This window comes from Vollenhovia emeryi, unplaced genomic scaffold, assembly GCF_000949405.1.
Source record: "Vollenhovia emeryi isolate VEMERY1.0 unplaced genomic scaffold, V.emery_V1.0 DF939149.1, whole genome shotgun sequence".
Lineage (NCBI taxonomy): Eukaryota > Metazoa > Arthropoda > Insecta > Hymenoptera > Formicidae > Vollenhovia > Vollenhovia emeryi.
Genome location: NW_011967217.1, coordinates 1,781,858 through 1,801,981, shown reverse-complemented (window position 1 = coordinate 1,801,981; position 20,124 = coordinate 1,781,858). Strand labels below are relative to the sequence as shown.

The 20,124-nt window shown below is 38.1% G+C and overlaps 2 protein-coding genes across 3 annotated transcripts in view; one reads left to right on the top strand and one right to left on the bottom strand.

Annotated features, from left to right (window-relative positions):
• Positions 1-47: 47 nt before the first annotated feature.
• Positions 48-1,579, top strand: LOC105565795. Its single transcript, XM_012019283.1, has 2 exons — positions 48-138; positions 236-1,579. Exon 2 carries the CDS (start codon positions 239-241, stop codon positions 980-982), a length of 744 nt encoding a protein of 247 aa, XP_011874673.1. The 5' UTR covers positions 48-138; positions 236-238; the 3' UTR covers positions 983-1,579.
• Positions 1,580-12,282: 10,703 nt separating this feature from the next.
• The window catches only part of LOC105565794 (SCY1-like protein 2), a 19,120-nt gene continuing 11,278 nt past the window's right edge, over positions 12,283-20,124 (bottom strand). Inside the window, exons 9-17 of one of the 2 annotated variants that reach the window (XM_012019281.1) lie at positions 18,525-18,670; positions 18,199-18,349; positions 17,147-17,387; positions 16,748-16,916; positions 16,083-16,264; positions 15,624-15,674; positions 15,228-15,478; positions 14,313-14,575; positions 12,283-13,526 (exon numbers count right to left, since the gene is read on the bottom strand). In XM_012019281.1, the coding sequence (XP_011874671.1) occupies positions 14,327-14,575; positions 15,228-15,478; positions 15,624-15,674; positions 16,083-16,264; positions 16,748-16,916; positions 17,147-17,387; positions 18,199-18,349; positions 18,525-18,670 (1,440 nt within the window). In that variant the 3' untranslated portion in view covers positions 12,283-13,526; positions 14,313-14,326. The remainder of the gene's footprint in view (positions 13,527-14,312; positions 14,576-15,227; positions 15,479-15,623; positions 15,675-16,082; positions 16,265-16,747; positions 16,917-17,146; positions 17,388-18,198; positions 18,350-18,524; positions 18,671-20,124) is intronic. The other variant, XM_012019282.1, reaches the window with a different exon arrangement.

Genomic DNA, 20,124 nt, shown 5'->3' with positions numbered 1-20,124 from the left:
GTCGTCTGCAGCGGGCTTTATACAAAAGTGTGTGCTCCCCGCTTAATGCTTAATGCTCGGTCTAGATATATTATGTCTATGGTTTAGGAATTGAGTGAACACGTCGGCACTTTTAGGTTATTCGGAAGTGCATTTGTCGTGAGTATTTAAAGAAATGTCGATGAACAATCCTTAATATTATAAATATACTATAAGAAATTAAATGATAAGAATATATCACCTTATTTATTGTTAGGCTATGGGTAGGGCATGTTGCGTCTTGGGATGTCCTTCAGGAGGAGATGCTCCGTCTCATCAAATCCCCAAAAACCCAGTTCTCTTCCAGAAGTGGAAAAACATGATTTATTCTGAGAAAATTCAACATCTGACCGATGAACAAATAAGCAAGTGTGCCGTGTGTTATCGGCATTTTGCTGACAATGACTATCTGGTAACCTTCAGAGTGAGGAAATTAAAACGCGGCATTATACCTTCTTTAAATTTACCAAACAAACTGACTTCTGACGTGATTAAGATAGAACCGCAAATATCGGCTACGAGCATGAGCACATTTACTACGAACGAAGTAATGGAAAGTCAAAAATTAACGGGAGTACCGGAAACGGCTCAGAATGTACCATTTCCGGATACTCCAGAGAAAAATAAATTCTGCTTATTCGATCGACCGCAGACTTTACCGAACAAACATATCAAACGAACTAACTCGACAGCAGAAATGTTTAAATTAAATTGTCGAGAAAAGGCGTCAAGAAAGAAACAAGTAAAGTCGACTGCAATGCACTCGTCTTTGCTTCGATGCAAACAACAAGCCAAGCAATATGAAAAAACGCCTACGATACAAAAGCTATTGTCTTTTCTCACAATTCCCGAAATCACTTTCATTAAAACCAGAATACGGAAGTCAAAATACTCGCCAAAGGTATACGTAAAAGTGTACCACAATATTGCCAAGAGAAAGGCCCTTGGCTTTGGTCAGTTATAAAGTCTAATGATTTACCGCGAATCGCAAAGAGAACCTAACAATAAAAACGCAAATCGTATTGTCTTCTATTTTTGATACCTTATGAGAAGCAAATCGTGCCATGTGTTACTTGTATTTATATCGGCAAGAAAGAGTTAATTTCATTATAATACGTGCAATAATATTGTATAATAATGTAAATTGTAGAATAGTAATGCAAAGTAACATGTATAGCCTCACGATTACTATCGCTTTCATACACCTAGTTATATTATTTTAAAAGAAATCTAATTAAAAATATTGTATACTTGCAATTTCTCTTGCGTACACAAGGTATCATTTAACTTTTATTTCTTGAAATAAGACAAATGCTTTGTCTAGGATCTTACTGTATAGTAATGTTGTAATTGACAAGTTTGGCCACTGTACAGACAAGACAGTTCAAGCGGTAAATGTTGGGTGCAAAATTCTAATATTATGTCGATACAATAGTAGTTTTACTGTATTTTTAAAAACGAATACATGAAATATACATTTATAATTATATGTATGTATAATTAGTAGAAGGATTGTATTATTCTCTGAATAGATCTTTGAATGCTATCTTATCACTAACGACGTCGCAGAGTATAACGTATCCTTTCTGAACACATAATCTTAATAGGGATTATTTGGTTGAGCACTTTACTTGCTGGTGACGAATACGTTTACTACGCGAGAAAATCTCTATATTGATAATAATTTGCCGTTTAAGAAACGCGCCGATAAATATTAATATCCGCGCGTCCGATTTCGGAGAAATAAAGTGAGCAGGGGAAGGCGCTAAGAAAGTCGATCGAATTATAACAGTACAGAACAGAAGTACATACATACACACCGCGAAAGTTATACTCTTTAGGATCGGTTGATCTGTACGAAGTGTTTGTCGAGCGTAACATACATCCAAGACGTCAGACGAATTACGGTGAAAAATATTTTTATTTAACACATTTACGTTAAATCTCTATACATATTAACGATTTATTCTGGAGGTGCTGAATATTCAGTGCATACATTATTCTTTTAAGGTACGGTACTTTACTCTTTTTTTTTCATCTACGTTCACTAATTACGAAATTGTAATTTAGAACGTGCTCGATTCTACCACCGATCTCAAAGAGTTTGTGTTTGTTGTTCGTGATTAAGGAATACTTTCCCGTCAGTTGTGTAATTATCTACAGAATATTTCCTGGAGCGTTCAAATTTAAAATTTTCCTTGTATTGCTGATTTTTTTCCGTTTGACTTCGGCTTTGAAAGATGTGCTAACAATAAGTAAAAAATATTGGTTTCGAGATAAATCGATAGAAAATTTCTTACATGGCATTTTCAAATCTTGATAAAACTTCCTCACTTTATAAACTTATCATTGTCAATTTATTAAAGAAGAAACTATATAAAGGAACAATGGAGAACCAGTTTAATTTCGATTAAAGTTGAAAATTTCGGATTTTATCTTGAACGCGTCCTTTCCATCATCGCTTCAAATAACACGTTCAAAATTACTTGATCACTGGTTCACAGTGTTTTATAATTCAAGTAACTAAAATAATAGAAGACAAGCTTTTTGCCTCGCATATATGAGGAGACGGATTGAAAAAAGATTTAACGAGTCTTGATACACGAGAAGTCCGTCTACCGCGACAGAAGTGAGGTCATTTTTTGGAATCCACGAATGAGAATCTTATCCTATATAACGGAATTTGCGTGTACGAGAGGTATTCAAAAGGAAAGTGCAGAAACGAACGAAACATCCGTAGTTGTACCACAGTGGCGCGTTTTTAATTCGCTTTTTAGGCCGTACGAGAGTTGATTTTAGTTTTACCTAAAATAACACTTATAAATCGCATGTCCCGTCGCTTCTGAATATTCATCTGGATCGATTTAGTTTCATACGAAGGATTTGTTAAATAAACACGCATGGTACGGGAGCAGTTGTCCATTGTGATACTCGTGATCGATAAAATCGATAGGTACGTAGGCTGCCTCTCTCGAAACGCGCGCGTTTGGACGAGCTATAAGCGCCGATCAACATCGGAATGTGCACTAATTTGATTGTATGTCGCCTGGCGCGATGTTGACTGACTTTATATGTATTCCAGCATTACGTATTCCCGGCAAAGTGGAACAAGGCTGGTGAAGCAGTTAAATCGAGAAACGAAAAATAAAACTGTAAAACAAAATGAACTCAATCAAATAATTTACTAAATGTTTAGGAGCTAAAACAATCTGTATGACATCCCGATCGTGTGATCAGACGAAGAAGGATGTCATCTAAATACTTTCCCTGGTAAAAAATTGTTCATGCATGAACATGAATAAATATATAGAATTATATATAAAAAAATACATGAAATATGTCCATACATATTTCATATACATATAATTTTATATAATACTACATTACTATAATATAATGTTACTATAATACACGAATTTGATTTGAATAATGATGCAACGTGAACGTGACGATATAACGGTAGAAATAAAAAGAGATATGTATACAACGATATAAATATATAATATTTTATAACATAAATATATTCATGATATCAAATATTAATATTATAAATATATAATAAGTTATTTTTAAATATTATAAATATATATTTTATAAGTAATAATAAATTTAAATGCCCGCTCAGTTTAACGATCATTCGGCAGACAATCATTGTCGCGCGATCGATTGTTCCTCCGGCTGTCGTGTCACTGCGAGAAAAAGTTCCTCGTCCAAACGTAGCCCTGTCTAAACGATATGCGTTATCGTTCATACATCTACTCTCGATAACTCTTGCTACGTGTAAATGATTGTCCGTGATTGTCCGTGATTGTACATAGAATAATCACATCGACATCTCTCCTTCGCTAATTTCTTCGTTTCGTATACCTATATAAAAGTATGCGAAAAAAAGGGATTGGAGCGAGGAAGGGAGGGAAGGGAGTTGGAGGCCTCGATGTCCCCTAGAACCATTTTACATTACTTTCTCCAAGTGTATGTGTGCACGCGAGTGTGCACGCGAGTTGGGATGTGCTTAATGTTAAGGACACTTAACTTTGTATAATCTTACACTATTAGTTTAGAATAATAGTCACACATAAACGAATGTTTTTTTCCCCTTTTTAGTTGTGGAATTGAAAGACAAGCACCGCAAGGGCGGATTCAGGAAATATTTTCGTTAATATGCATAAGTGGGGCAACATCCTCACGGATGACTTTGACCTTGACATATGTTGTCAGGGTCGCTATCCTGTGTGGTCTTCAGAAGGTTTTAGCTGGCGGTCGTTGTTTGTTAAAAAGTTATTAACAAATTTAATTTAATGGTTCAACATGTGTTATCAACTCTTCATACGAAGTGAGATTCACCTCGTTCGCATTAGATTTGGGTGGGGAATATAGGGGATGAATCTCGCTTCGCGTGGAAAGTCGCAGACCTATGTGGAACCATACGTTATTTTTGTCAATAACTTTTTAATAAGCAACGACTGTCGGCTAAAACCATCTGAAGGTCACTCGGAAAAGTGATCTTAACATATATCAAGGTCAACGTCATCCGTGAGGTTGTCCACTTTATGTATACGTTAATTTACCAACTTTTTCGGGGCGCAGAGCTGGAGATCTAATTTAGATTTGTTTCGTGAAACTTGCGGTTTTTTGTTTTTAACCGACCACTTTTAACTTGTCAAAATGTTAAATACTGGCGTTTTCTTTAAGTATCTGGACACAGTGGACACCTCTTTAAATAAGGTCTCTTAAATCAGTCTATGTTTTCAGGTTTAGATTGTGTTTTTTATTGTTGTAATGTCGGTTTGTTTATCATCCCGGTTTCGTTCCCGCAATATTTTATTTTTCCGTTTAAATTTTAACTTTGTCAATTTTTATTTTGATTAATTTTTCCCCGAAACGTGTTTTATCTAGTGTACATTAATTTTTCTCAGGGCGAGGAGCATCCCCTGCCTTGGATCCGCCCTTGGAGGACCGTAATCAAAGTGAGTACACGAGTCCGCCTTTCCGATCTACGGATCGTGAAAACGGGTGGAGGAATCGACAAGTCGTCGCTGTCGTAGTTCAATTGGGGAATCTAACGATAAGAAATAAACTTTCTTTCGTACGTAGAACGCTACGTAAACGGCCATCTGGTTCTACTAGCATCATTCGCGAGTCTTCCATCGAACCTGTGCGTGCATTAATTTACGCAGTGACTGCTGCTTAGCATCATTCTGTTTTCGTTGCACATTAGATATCAAACGAAGATAGAGCGATGCATCTTCAGCACTCACTAAACAAATGAACACTGTATATTAAGTGTCAACTCACAATCAGCCCAACTACAGTGCGTTCGTTTACGTGACTGCCGCGGATCAATCTATCTTCGTTGCACATCCAGATATCAAAGACAACGAAGATCGAGCGATGTATCTGCAGCAATCACATAAACGAATGCACACAATGGATACTTTCCAGCAAGAGACACAGATTGACACGGTGTAACACAGAGGAACTATTTCACCCAAGGAGAAATGAATATCAAGATGATGTCAATTTGGTGTCATATTGACCAAATTTGTGTCATATTTCGCTCAATATGACATCATCAAATTGACGCCATCTTGTCTTTTCATTTCTCCTTGGGATCCTTGTTTAATAATGACAAACGACAAAGATAAAACGATTCGCTGTGTTAACACAGCGTCCCCGGTATACGTTGCTGGGGAAGCACCCACTGTCTTGCCTGCTGAAATCAAGGGATCCGACTATCCGAAAAGCGAGTCCCTTCCTCCCCTGTTTTCGCCTTTAGACGACGGCCGTTTGCGATGTGAAAATAGCGACGAGACATTACATGTATACAACAAACATATACACGTGCGCACGCACACGCGTGTGCTCGCACGAGACGACTGAGAATTTTCACATAAATGTTCACGATTCAAATTGACGAACGAAGAGTCGCGCGAATTGAAGTTGGGTGCCTCCTGATTTCCCGAACTTGCTCATCGCGTTCAATGTCATTACGAGCACGCGTATAAACGACGTTATTCTCATTGGGAAGGCAAATAGTAGCGGTGACGGTATAGGCCCGGTTTCACCAAACGTCGCTTAACTTTAATCTTAGTTTAATTCGCGTTTTCTTCTTTCTAAAGTAACAGTTGGGAAGAGACAAGGAACGAATTAAGCTGTGCTTAAAATTAAACAACGTTGGTGAAACTGAATGATCTTAAACGCGTGCGCAAAAATCCGAGTTCCGACGAAATTACAGCAACGCCGCGGCGCGTTGAATTCTCCGAATTGCAAACATTTCTAATGTTCGGGTGAGAAAACTAATGTGATTCGTTCGCGTCGATCATTCGCGGTCGTGGAACTGATTGAAATGTCGGTTTCAGTTTTAGGTGAAGCTGACGCGTCCCAGTAAACACCAATCCGCGATAAAGCCTTTTTCGTGACAGTTTTGAATTACTTCCCGTAAATCCAAAGAGTTTTAAAATTGTTGACCTTTCGTGTCGTTTTTAATAGCTACATAACATCGGGTGCTTTCCAGCAATGTACACAGACGACACTGCGTAACACAGTGAATCGTTTTATCTTTGTTGTTTGCCATTATTGAAACAAGAATGAAATTTCTCTGTGTTACACTGTCAATCTGTGTCTCTTATTGGAAAGCACTCATCAATACTATAATTTCCTACTGAACAATGTCAGCGTTATACAGGGTGAGTAAAAAGTTTTTCAATATTTAACTTATGATATCTCGATAATTATTTGTCGGAGGGAAAAGTAGTACAAGACTTTTTTACTTGATATAGTCTCAGAAATACGCTGGTGTCACATTTTTGTGCATGTAAACTTTGTGTATGTTACAATACACAAAAGATTTCAATAATTGGAGCACTATTGCAACAGCACGTTCCTGAGACCAAATCAAGTAAAGAAATCCTGTACTACTTTTCCCTCCGTCAAACAGTTATCGAGATATCATAAGCTAAACATTGAAAAGTTATAAATTTTCTCTTGAACATCTCAAAAATATTAGGCAAATCTTGCCGACGCCACCCAAGGTCAAACTGATATAACTTCAGGAAATGGATTTCTTTTCACCCTACAACTTTGATACGAAACGATCTTTCTCGAAAATGCTCTGTTTTCGAGATATTTTACCGTCCCGGTACTTTTTACTCACCCTGTATATGTAAAACATGCATTACATTAATATTGCTGAGGAAATGATAATATTGATGTTATGTAACTGTAGTAGCGAATTCGGTTGTTTGCACTAGTGCGCACTAACAATAACCCAGATAGCCAAATCTGTCAGAAGAAATTTCAGAAAACTCTGTTTCCAAGCTTTGCCGATAGAAAGACTACAGATCTGATACTGGTTCTGGTATATCACATGATGTCGACAGAACATCAACGAAAATATAACAAAGCTTGGCGACATGTTTAGACAGCAGATTGGCGGCAGAAATCGAGCAGATCGCATACAGGTTGTATATGGTATGATCACAGGTTTCACTGCCTTTTGCATAAGATAAATGTATTGCGCAATAAACAATAAAAATGTTCTTCTTTGTTATGAATGTACGATCTCTAATTGTAAGAATCTATATATATTTATAGAATATTCGATTGGAATCTTCTGAAATTAACAATATTCATAGAACTATGTGTGCTATCTGGGATGCAACCGTGTCTGCCGCGATTCATATCAATCCATAGCGACTTGACGGCAATATCACTTTACTCATCGGGCAACACGATTGATTTGCTTGAATGCACGCTTATTATCGTTTCGGTTGTGTGCTCTTTGTGCGCGTCATTTCGCAAGTGATTTATTCGCGTAGCGTGTCACGTGATGAATCGTACGTCAAGTTCAAGTGCAACGTCGCGTGTTCAATTCGAGGTCTTCTGGTTTGAAGGAAAAATAGTTATTTCTGCCACCAATTGATTTGGGAAGGGGTGGATCGTTTAGAGTAGAGTCCCTATAATCAGAGTCTGGCCAACAGGCCAGTTCTGATGGCAAAATTCTGCGGGAGAGAAGAATGTACATTCGCTATTTTTATCTTTTTCTTTCACCTTCCTTCTCTTTCTTTTTGCTGTCTCTTTCTTTCGGAATTTGCTAGGAATAAAAGAATCAATCAGAAGTTGCCGTACTGACCAGATTGAGAGAGAGAGAATGGGCGCGCGCGCATGTATGCGTGTGCGAGCAGAGGAAATCGGAAGAGTCACACTGAGGGCGAAAATCCGCGGGGATTCGCAACAGAAAGTTCCAAATCTTATTGCAATTGCGTTATACTTCAACGCGCCCGTACACGTACGCATATACACGTACATACATCTGTGATTAAAATGTTCTCTAGTTTTTGGAGAACCAACCGGTGCGTTGCGGACGGTGCGGAGAAATGCTCGGAAGTCGCACACTGGTCTTTCTTTCTTTCTTGGTTTCTCTTTCGAAAGAACGCGGCGGTAAAAGTCGACGCGCGACAAGTAGCGGATAAAAGTATCCGTAAGGAAGGCACCCTGTGAAGTTTTCGCTGGACCGATAAAAACGGGTGGTACGATTACGGCCTAAGAAAGCTCGACCAAGATCGAAAATACAAGAGTCCCGGAGATTACGTGTGATTGCAGTTCGCGCGAATTAATACGGTTGGACAGCACAACGTGAGAGAAACTTTTGCGTTTATATTGCCTTGGCAACTTATACAACGCATCGTGAAGCTGTACCTCGGGAAAGTAGATATGTCAACGTGTTTGGATATGTAAAGGATGAAACGAATGCCCCGAAGTTCTTTCAAAGCTTTGTACTGAATATTTTGTCCCTGTCTTGCTTTCTCCCCCAAACGTACAACGATTAATTAACGCGCAATTGATTAATTAATTATTTGAGTGATTACTTTAAAAAGTATTCCGGAAATCCAAAAATCCGTAATGCATTTGTCTTCACAACAGCTCCGAAATTATCGACTTCTTTGTTACGTCTTCGCTTTATATATCCGCAATTAGGGCCTTGTGTAACCGTATCCTTTAATAATTAATTATTATAATTTGAGATTTCAATTAATAAGTGGCTTCGACTAAATCGGATCTTTTAGAATTATAATTTGCAATTTAATAAATGCCTTTTCTTGCGATCCCGAGTTCTCTTTGATAAGATACTTTAGAAACCAAGCAATTATATGAATCGTTAAATCTATTCCGTTCGCTCCTCCCTGTTATGTCTTTGATTGTCGAGTTTGATCGATAAATATATTTCGAAGAGGTGTGGAAATATACATACACGTACATATATTTCTTACACAGAAAATACATATTCGATGTAATTACGTACGCGAGCAAGCGAACAGAGTACATTAAACATTCATAGTTATTCCTTGGCCTTCATCGGTATCATTATTTACGCGACAATTCAATCGACAATACCACGCTCCGTGCTCCGCGCACTCGAACGATTGTGCGTGTATGTATAGCGTGTACATATGCGAGCGTGTATGCGGAAAAGGTGTACGTTACCCGCCTTCACACAGCGATGTCACCTGAGTTTATAAAAGCTACCTTAAGATTTAGTGATTGTGTAGTGCGACAATTGACGACTGACGGCGTGGCTAGACACGTGCTGGACGTGTATGCGTGCACGCCGTTATTACGATATACATATTTATAGATTATTACATAGACAAATATATTGACGAGAAAAATATTTATTCTTTGTTCGTAATTAATACGTAATTAATTGTAAGAGAGAGGGTGTGCGTGTGTGTTTGCGCATGTGCGTATGCGCGCAATTTAATTGCCCCAGGTAAATATCTCGAAAAATATGGAAGATATGGAAAAGAGTTTCAGATAAAAGTTGTTTGGTTCGAAGGGGAACATAAGATGATACTAATAATTTGACATTGCATAGTCATTTAAAGATCACATGAAGATTTTAATTTCTTAAATAAAAACCCCCATTTTTTGTTTTACTGTCATTTTGTATTGATCAGATTGAACAACTTTTGTCTGAAATATTTTTTCACTTGCCTAACATTTGCTTTTTGAGAAAAAACAAACTTCAAAGAAAACTTGATCATTTCTTCAATATTTAACTTATCTCGATAATTTTTTGTCAGAGCGAAAAGTGGTACAGGACTTTTTGACTTTATTTGTTCTCAAGAATCTGCTACTGCAATACAGTTCCATTTTAACTTGATCTTGAAATCTCGTTGGAGACATTTTTATGCATACACAAATGTTTACAAAAGTTGAGACGCTATTGTAACATATTCTTGAGACCACATTGAAGTCAGAAAGTTCTGTACTACTTTTCCCACTGACAAATAATTATTAAGATATTGGAAGTTGAATATTGCAAAAATTACCAAGATTTCTTCTTTGAATATTGCAAAGAATATTAGGCAAATGGAAAAATGTTTCAGACAAGTTGTTCAAATTAATGCACACAAAAAGGTGGTACAATAAAAATCGACAATTCAATATTAAATTAATGACATCGTCTTATGTTCCCCTTTGAACCAAATAATTTTTGTCTGAAATGTTTTTCCGTATCTTTCTCTTTCGAGATATTTGTCTGGGGTAATTAAATTGGATGCTATGTGTATTATATGTATATGTTTTTGTATATATACATATATTGCAGAGTGATTCAGAAATACTTGTATAATTTTTAGGGGTGAGTTTTCCACACTTAAACAAGAAAAAAATATCATGTATACACGGTGATGTTACGACTGTCTTGAGCAACCCTACGCTAGGATTCGTTCGTACGTCCCAGGGCAAAGCTGCAAATATAAAAAAAAACCCCAAAACTGTAACAGAATAATCGTTCCGTTTTTTTACCCTTTTATATATTATATTTATTATTTTTAGAATTATGTATTACTTTTTATATATTCATATCTTTTATATGTATTTTTTAAATTTTTATACATAGTTTCACTTTTTAATTTTTATTTTTGTATTTTATTTTACCTTTGTATTTGTTTTTATGTTGTCAAGAGTATAAAATATATTTTATATCTTTTTTTTTATGTTTTCTGGTTTTAGCCTTGACGATTCTATAATATCTTTATAATCAAGATTATTCGCCAGTTCACTCTTCATTAATAAGATTGATAAATTGGATAATTGTGTCCGCGTCGTTGTACTTCTAAGATATTTTTAAGCAATCAATTCGTACACGTTTTTGGACATGTAAAAATTATTGGCGCCTATTAAAATTTTGCGCCCTATGTTGAAGCACGTAACTACCTAGTAACGGCATCGTATATAAACGTATCCGTGTCCAGAAATACCTAGTTTATGAGTTATAATAAAAAAAATTACATTCAACGGCACAGATATCATATTTTACTTCAAACTGACAGAATACATTTACAATGATGCATGACCAATATAATAAATCTTCAGTTCAACTGTTTATCTATTCATAATTCACAATAAATGCTGAAAATCTCCATCCGATTCAATGCACGCATGAACACACCGAATTATGAATTGTCGCATCTTTTAAAAATATATTTGGCAAAGCATGACTATCTTTAATGTATGTAGGTACCTGCATCGTCTTATTGATAATATCAATTGAATTGGGCAATTAATTGGGTCAACATGTTGGTTTGTGCCTCGAAACCCAAGCACTGAATGTAACCTTTCGATTGTGGACGATATTCATAGTCAGATCTTATATCTAAGATCGTCTTAAGATCGTCTTTAGATGCTCCGTAGCTAATTAAATGTTCTATACAGCATCTTTAGATAAATTCAAGACGGTTTTAAATATAAGATCTGACTATGAATATCCCGACCTATAACTCATAAACCAGGCATTTCCAGACACATACTATGACATTTTTCCTAGTTTATTTAGATGTGGAGAATTCACCCTCAAAGTTCGTATACAAGCATTTCTGAATCACTCGGTATATGTATGTATATATTATTTTACTTTTTCTTTTTTCCAGTACGCTTGTATTTGCTCCTACAACGTGCTTCCTTGATACACGAGATAGATCAGAAGTTGCGACCCTCCAAATATCTCCGGTTTGACTGTCGAAGATCAAAACTTGTCGAATGTTCTTGAGTTGTTTTTTAGCGAATGAACTGGCTCACTGTCAGATAAGACAAGTGTGAAGTCGGACGGCCACATTGAGTGTTAAACACGTTAAAGAACAAGGATATATGAGGCAATTTGATTTTTAATTACTAATGACCCTGCCGGAAATAATTCTACAAAATTCTACAAAAAAAATATACTGCCAGAATCTAAGAAATTCTACGTAAATTTAAAAAGTGTTACAAAAAAATCAACATAAAAATACTGGAGTCGGAACACTTTTGTTAATTTTTGTAATATTCTACGAGTAAGCAGATGCTTTAATTCCTCAAGATTTTGTTGTTTCTCAAATTTTTTAAACTAGTAAAGTTTTGTACTAATCTTTACAAAATTGTACATTTTCATGAAATACCACTTGCAATAATTTCTTGATTTGAGAACGTTGTAATTTGTGGCGCTATTTCGTAGACATTTTTACAACAAAATTAATGTTTCAACGAAGATACAAAAGTTTCTACAAATTTCAAGTCAACTTGTTGTAGTTATTTATAGAAATTTTTTCCGCTAGGGGACGTAAGAAGCAAAGTGATAACATGCAAAGCATCAAATTAGATTTGCATCGATCGGTAGTCAACGCCAGTAATTAATTTTAATGAATTAGTGATCAACCGTTGCAATAACTAGTCGAGTTTATGGAGTTGGTCGGCACCTTCTGACGTATCCCGGATGTTCACGCCCATTGTACATACACGTACTTCCAAATCATCTATCCCTGAATCCTCCGTCGCCACTATGTGACAGCGAGAGTGATATATGTATGCAGAAATGCACACGATGCGAGTATTAGCCCGGCTTAAGAGAGGAGGGAAGGGGAGGAGTTTCCTCGGGCTAATTTGCGGCCATCAATCCGCGATCCTGTCGGCCGCGAAGAGTATAATTATATGTATCTATACGTATATATTATTAGGTCAGATTGTACGCGCGTTAAGGGAGACCCGGACCGAGCGAGCAACCGCGAACAAACGCGACTGTGCGGCTTGTCTCGACGAGCACAAACGGGAAGTACTCACCGAAGCTAGTTTGCGCTCGTCAGCTCGCTCGTTCGCTCGCTCGCCCAGTCCGGATCTGGCCAGAATAATTCGCAGCGAGTGCTGCTTTCCATTTCTCTCTAACTCGATCTATTCCCGGGGCGTAGGTCGAATCGCCGATCTCCGGAGAAAGATCCTCGCGTTTATTCGCGATCTCGAGGCCAATTAAAGCAGAGTCGGTGTCACGCCTCATTCGCTGGGACGTGTCCTTGGACGAGAGTCTCCGCGCGATTCTCATCGTCATCTCCTCCTTGTTTCTTTACGATTGACCAAGCGTACAAGGGGATCGGCGCGCGCTAGTTAGAGACTCCACAACCACCGCGATTTTGTCCGAGCTTCGTTCAGTGACGATCGTTGGCACTTGACGCTTCGGGTTGTCTATTGAAGAACTGATACTGTAACATGTGAAAGAGGGGGTCGTCCTTTACGCCTCGCCATTTCTCGAGCGGTGTGTACGCGAGACGTCTCTCGCAACAATAGAGAGGAACCGCGCTAACAATCGGTCTTGGAAGAGCGCGAATCTCGGTGCGGGATCTCTCTGAATACAGGAAATTCGTTTAAAAAGTTCCCAGGTTATATAATTCTCTGAATATACAAATCTCTGAATTTATATCCCATTTTTGTCGTAGTAAAACCGAATCTTTTTTAAACGCGAGGAGATATGAGATATTCTTGCACCCTATCTCTCGTTACGTATACGGTGAAAAAATAATTTACCCATTATTGTATTAGTAACTTCAAAAAGGGCGCGTTACTGAATAATTTCTAATCTTCATCGTACCCGAACTTAGGTACTAGATGATCAAATTTAGTTGCATCAAGAAAACGAGCGCAATTAAAATCCACCCCAACCCGTGCGATGTTTTCAGGAACAAAGCCCTTTTCGAAATTATTCTGTTTCATTATCGTTCATCGTCGGTAGAGGACCGTTCCGATCAATACTTTGATACCGCGCTTTAACGACGGACTCTCCAAATTAATCCAGAGCAGAGAGAGAATCTAATCTAAGGACAAGGTGGGTGGGAGTGATCAAATCGGAGAGAGCGAGAAAGAGAGAGAGAGAGAGGGGGGAGAGAGAGGGGGGAGAGAGAGAGAGAGAGAGAGAGAGAGAGAGAGAGAGAGAAAGAGAGAGAGAGAAAGCGTAGGCGTGAATCGATCTAAGGCTTAGTGAATATCCTTACACTGTAACGGAGGGTCAGTGGGAATGCTGTCCCGGTAGCTGGAGTGATGGAGAGAGTGTTGGTGGTGGTGGTGGTCCATTCAGGTTCAGGCAGATGGGGGGTAGTTGTCTTACCATGCTGGAGCCAACGTGTTGCAGTAGCCCAAGTCCCTGCTGCGACGATGTCGAGGACACGGACGGCCGTCTTGAGCCGCGAATGCTGTTCAGGCTCGAACTGAGTAGATAGGGCACGCTGCTACTCGTAATCGGCATATCGTTTCCGATCTGTGAACAAATCCGATTTCATTCGGATTGGCTGGGTAATCGCTATCGCGGCAAAATGACGCGTTGATTCATGCGCGAAAGATAGAGAGCGGACGTTGAGAAGCCAATTTTTTTGCTCGTTAAGATTTCGCGCATAAAGTTGAAGCGATAATAAAAGTTACTCCAACGTAAATGTACTCTTAAGTCGCGAATCTGCAGTTCCACCCGCGTATACCTCGTTAATGTTCCACACGGCGGATCAATTATATAACGACTCCGATTTATTTCTGCTTTACGCCATCCATATGATCAATAAAAGGGATTCGGTTTTATAAGTAGGAGGTAGTTTTCCCGATTATTTCGAAGAATGTTAGTGGGTCATGCTAGTTTGAACTTGCGCCTCGCGAGCATTACTTGATATTGTGGTATATGTAATTTTTTTTAATTCTGAGACTATATGTTACAAATTGAGCACAGTTTTTCCGCGTTTCACGTTTGCGAGCAATCATTCTAGATTCTCGATCATATCATTTACGCTATACTTAATTCTTTTATCGTATCTTTTGTTTAATACGCGTCGTGTGCCTACGGGGTCGTTCTCGTACAAATTATATATAATTAGCGTGTGGAGGCTCGCACACGCGCGCGTGTGCATAACTATGAAAATATATACCAGGGTGGGCGGGGATAAATTGGACCCGCGTCGTTCCTGGGGACCGGTGCTGGAGTGCCGACGGATCGGTAGGCCGCCGCCGCCGCCGGTGCCGGGCGTCCCGCCTGGTGAACTCGCGCAGGATGGTGCGATCCGTATCTTTGGTGTCATCAGGGTGTTGTCGGACAGTCGTCTGCTGGTGAACGTATTGGCGACCCGCAGAAAGTTACTGTCGTTGGCCGACGGCGAGGTGAATAATCCGCCAAACACCGCTAAACATCGAATAAACGCGTCAGGGCTCGGTTAAGTCAGTCTTGTGCGAATAAAACATCACGTCCTAACTCTGGAGGATTGCATAAATGTTTCATATCGTGGAAAGGAGGGGGCGAGGAAAGTGTCACCGTCATGTCCACTTACCGGCCATCGAACTTTTCCGCGCCATATTTTCTGCAGATGCCGATATGGATCCTGCGTGCGGGGAAAACACCGTTTTAGTACACTCAGATGGTTTAATTCCTTGGAGGACCGTTTCCATAAATATTGAATAAACTTAATTGAGCCGTTCCCTGTCCTCTTCCAGCCCTGTCACGCGCAGGAGTCGGAGTATTTATTAAACCATCGCTTAGTTTAGCTAATATTTATGGAAACCATCCACTAGAGTGCTACTTGACCGTGGGGAAAAAGTGTCGTAACTCTTTCAACTGTTATGGATGTGTTAAAAGGGGAACATTAGAGCCCGTTACAAGTTGATTTGTGACTGCGATAAAACTTAAAAAAATGTAATTGCTTGGCGAAAAATAATGTTCAATTGCTTGGAAAATAACGACGCTGGAGAGTACACCGGGATCTGTCTGATATTTCTGTCAGTGCTCGCACCGATGCTATTCTTTCTGGCCATATCCTCGGCCGATGAAGTCTTGCGTTGTTCGATGCGCAAATTCGGGATGTTAAACGCCGGTACGTGTACGTTGTCAGTGCTGTACTGATGTCGCAGAGGTCGAGACTTGTCGGGGCTCGGTAAAGAGAGATTGTCGAGCGTCAGCTTGTTCCTCTGATTTCTGTAATTTGAAAAATGGGAGAGTGCTCTCGCACGATGAGTGTTGTAAACGTTTTGCAGATGCGTTACACATTGGCCGATATTTGCGCAATATTAATTAATTAGCAGTCTCAATATTCGTTAATTATACGAAGTGCGCCACGTCGCAATTGCGTTAAGTGGCGCAAATAAGATCTTTATTTGGCCGGAACAATGATATAAGGAATTATCGATAACAATGAATAATTATAATGTAAAAAGTTTGTTACGCTTTTTTTCGTTGAGAGATTTTCACGAATGAATTCGCACGAATACCCATTAAATACTTCATAGTCGGAAAACTTTAATGCTCTCACGCGTCATTAAGTGCGCGCAAACACTCGTTTATTTTCGAAATAATTATTAATCAGACTGCCAGGGGAGTCATTACACCTGTGTGTGTACTCCCATTTACCCGACGTACACGTATAATACTCCACCCGATCTTAATGCTAATTGCACTTGCCTCTCGATATTGTTCAGCATATCCTGCAGCACCTCAAGAAGCAGTATAAATTGCTCGAGATTCAACTTCGGATTCACGGTTTGCGGTAGTAGAGAAGGCATTGCATGTGTCGCCATCCAATTAACTGACAATCCAAATTTCTTGTCGGTTAGCATCAGCCTGTAAATATCTGAAATACGCGAAGAGCGGGCGAGAATGATTAGGCGCAAGTATAGTAGCGACCGCGCGTGATTTTCTTTTCAGAATGAATATCTGTCCTTATGGAGGACCCTCTTTTTTTTCCTTTCTTGCTCCTTTCTCGCATATTCTTTATTTTTCTGTCTCAAGACTAGACTATCTTGTCTTGAGTCGCGTATTAAGTGAGCACGTAAATTCGTATATTCACTTTACTTCACTTACTTACAACCCGCACGACGATCTCGGGTTCTTGCAGCTTGACTTTACAGAGCAGCGGTAGGATACAGTCGATGATCTTCTGTTTCTCAAGACGGTTCAGGATGCACGGAATTACGTCCATCAACACCCGAGCATTTGCCGAATTGTTCTCGAAGGCTTCCAACAGTTTCGGTAGCACTACGTTACGTATGGCGTCATCCTCGAGATAATTTGTCACATGAGCCACGGCCACGAACGCGGCTGTCTAACGGACAAACGAATCAATCGTTGACACGAGCAAATTTTACAATTGCTTTGCATATTTATGTTATCTTGCACATTCGCGAGCTGTTATCGTTCAGATATTCTCAATTGAAGAATATTATTAGCCTGCGATAATACTGAATGTATCGGTAAATTAAAATATACTCGACAAAATTAATACATACGTAATTTTTAAATTTTGCGTAACTTTAAATAACCGTAACTTCGTTGATTGTCGTATTTGAAAAATTTCTCTTTCATTTTAATAAACAAAGTCTGTACTTTAAAAAGCCTTCAATAGATTTTGAATTTATTCTATCTTTCGTACACTATTTCTCTCGCCGTCTTTTCAAAGTGTAAGGACATATTACGTATTCGAAAAATTGCACAATTTGACGTTCTCCGCGGGGTGGAATAAATTTCTATCGCAAATCTCATGATAATCGCAAACTATAGACTTTTTGCAAATTGAAAAATTGAGCTTCGTATGATTTTTTTCTCAAAGTTTGTATATAAAATTAGAAATTAATAATGCTGTTTTTATTTTGCTCGTTCAATGTCCCCTCGTCTTTTTCTTATTGCTCTGCAAACACGTGCCCGACCGTGTGTTTATTTATTAATTAGAAGTTTACACTCAAAATTAGACACTTATCTAAGAGAGTAGAATATTATATTCTGAAATTTGGATACTCCATTTTTTTTAATCTCAGACTTTGGTTTTCGCAATTATTAAATCACTCTTTATTCTGTGTGAATAAGTGATAATAATCCAGCGGTATTTAAAAGTGTTTCCTTATCCCTCGTTTACTTACTCGCACTTGAATGGTCGAATTTTCGAAGGACATGTATAGCATCGAGAGCACCTCGCGCTCATATTCCTGGGGCGTCTTCTCTAGGATGATGTGCAGATTCTCCAGCAGGGTCACAGTTCCCTGAATTGACTTTCGATTGGTGAAGAGAGGTCTGCGGGAGCGAGGGAAAGAGAGAGAGAGAGAGAGAGAGAGAAGAGAGAGAAGAGAGAGAGAGAGAAGAGACAGAGAGAGAGAGAAAGAGAGAAACGGAAGAGAGGGTGAGATGAGACGTGGTCTATTTCGCGCGGTCTCGCGCTTATTTCCACTCTCGGTCTGTGTATACGTACTTAAGCGTGGGAAACACGATCCGTTCGTATTCCTCCTTCGTGCTGCTCTGGACGATGTACAGCATGGGCTGCAACACGGCCGACAACACTTCCTGCGTCTGCAGCTCCGCGTGAAGATACGTCCAGATGTGCTGATACCAGAGTTTCTGTACAAACGGAAAACGTTTACATGACACGCGACATTTCGCGGCCGTGTACGATTAGGGTGAATCGAATCAGAGCAAACACAGTGTAATACACTCATGTATGTACAATATAAACCAATGCAATAAACTAAACGAAATGACATAGCATAGCTAATCAATAATTTTCTTATTTTGAAAAGTTCATTCCATTGCTCCACTCCTAAGATACCAGTTACATCATTAAACGTTTTAACATTTCTTCTTCGCGACTCTCTAATCTATCGAAAATCTATTGGATTTGCTCGGAATTGCGAGTTCTCCGCCGTGCATTAAAAAGCAGAAAAAGAATCGCGAGTATAGTAGAATAATTAGTAGGAGAAAGTAGATTATCGTTATTAAACTTGGTAAAATTGTGACTCGACATAATCAATTATGATTTATATTAAGGCTGGCATTTAGCCATACATGTACTAAGCAAGTACAAAAAATGTGGAAAAGGAGCTATTTCTTGGCTTATTTTACGAAGAAAATGTTATTTAAATAAATGCCCTGAAGTGTTTTGTTTTCGAGAATATCAAATTTGAGAAAAAAATTAAAATGTCGCAAATCTAAGAAAACATTACTAGAGATATTCACTTTGTTAAAATTTGGTGTGCGTACATGCAATATTAAGAATTATTTTTCAGTATCGATGAAACATTTTTTAATAAATTTTTCAATAAATAAAAGTGAAACTATTTCCATTTTTAATTTCAATTTTTTATTTCAACTTGAAAATAGCTATCGGTATCAAAAAAATACAACAGGCAGCTTTTATTGAGTTTTAGTTCAGAATTAAAAAAAATTGTTAAATTTAGTAAAAACGTGGTGCACTATTTCCATATGTTCCCGAGTGGATCTAAATATCGATACTGGAAAATAGTTGTTACATGTACATACGTACACTAAATTTGAATAAAACATCATCTCTAAACGTTTTCTTAGACTTCCGAAAATTTCATTTTTTCTCAAAGTTAACCTCCTATATTTTGAAAACGCACTTCGAGACATACGCTCATAGGACATTTTCTTTATAAAATAAGTCAAGAAATATCTCCTCATATTGTTTATATTGTATTTACTTACACAGTTAAAACATTTGTGTTTTCTTGTTAAAGAAAATGCCGGTTAAAATTTTGGTGTTAAATGTTTAACACATTCATGTGTTAATTTTACATATTGCTCTTGTGTTAATTGACCTCAAATGTAAAATTATTACATACTTGAAAAGAAATGTTAAAACAATACAATGTGTACCTATTTTTTAATCTTACACAATACATGTTCTATATTATTAGTAACAAGATTTATCTGTTAAAATTTACAGAATAAAATGTTGATTTTATTCTATATCATAAAAGTAAGAGTGATTTCGAACTGTTATTTGACTTATGGTATTACATCTGTAAAATGTAAAAATTACATTTTTAAAAATT

Coding starts and splice junctions, on each gene's coding strand:
- LOC105565795 (XM_012019283.1), top strand. CDS start 239: ATGGGTAGGGCATGTTGCGTCTTGGGATGTCCTTCAGGAGGAGATGCT.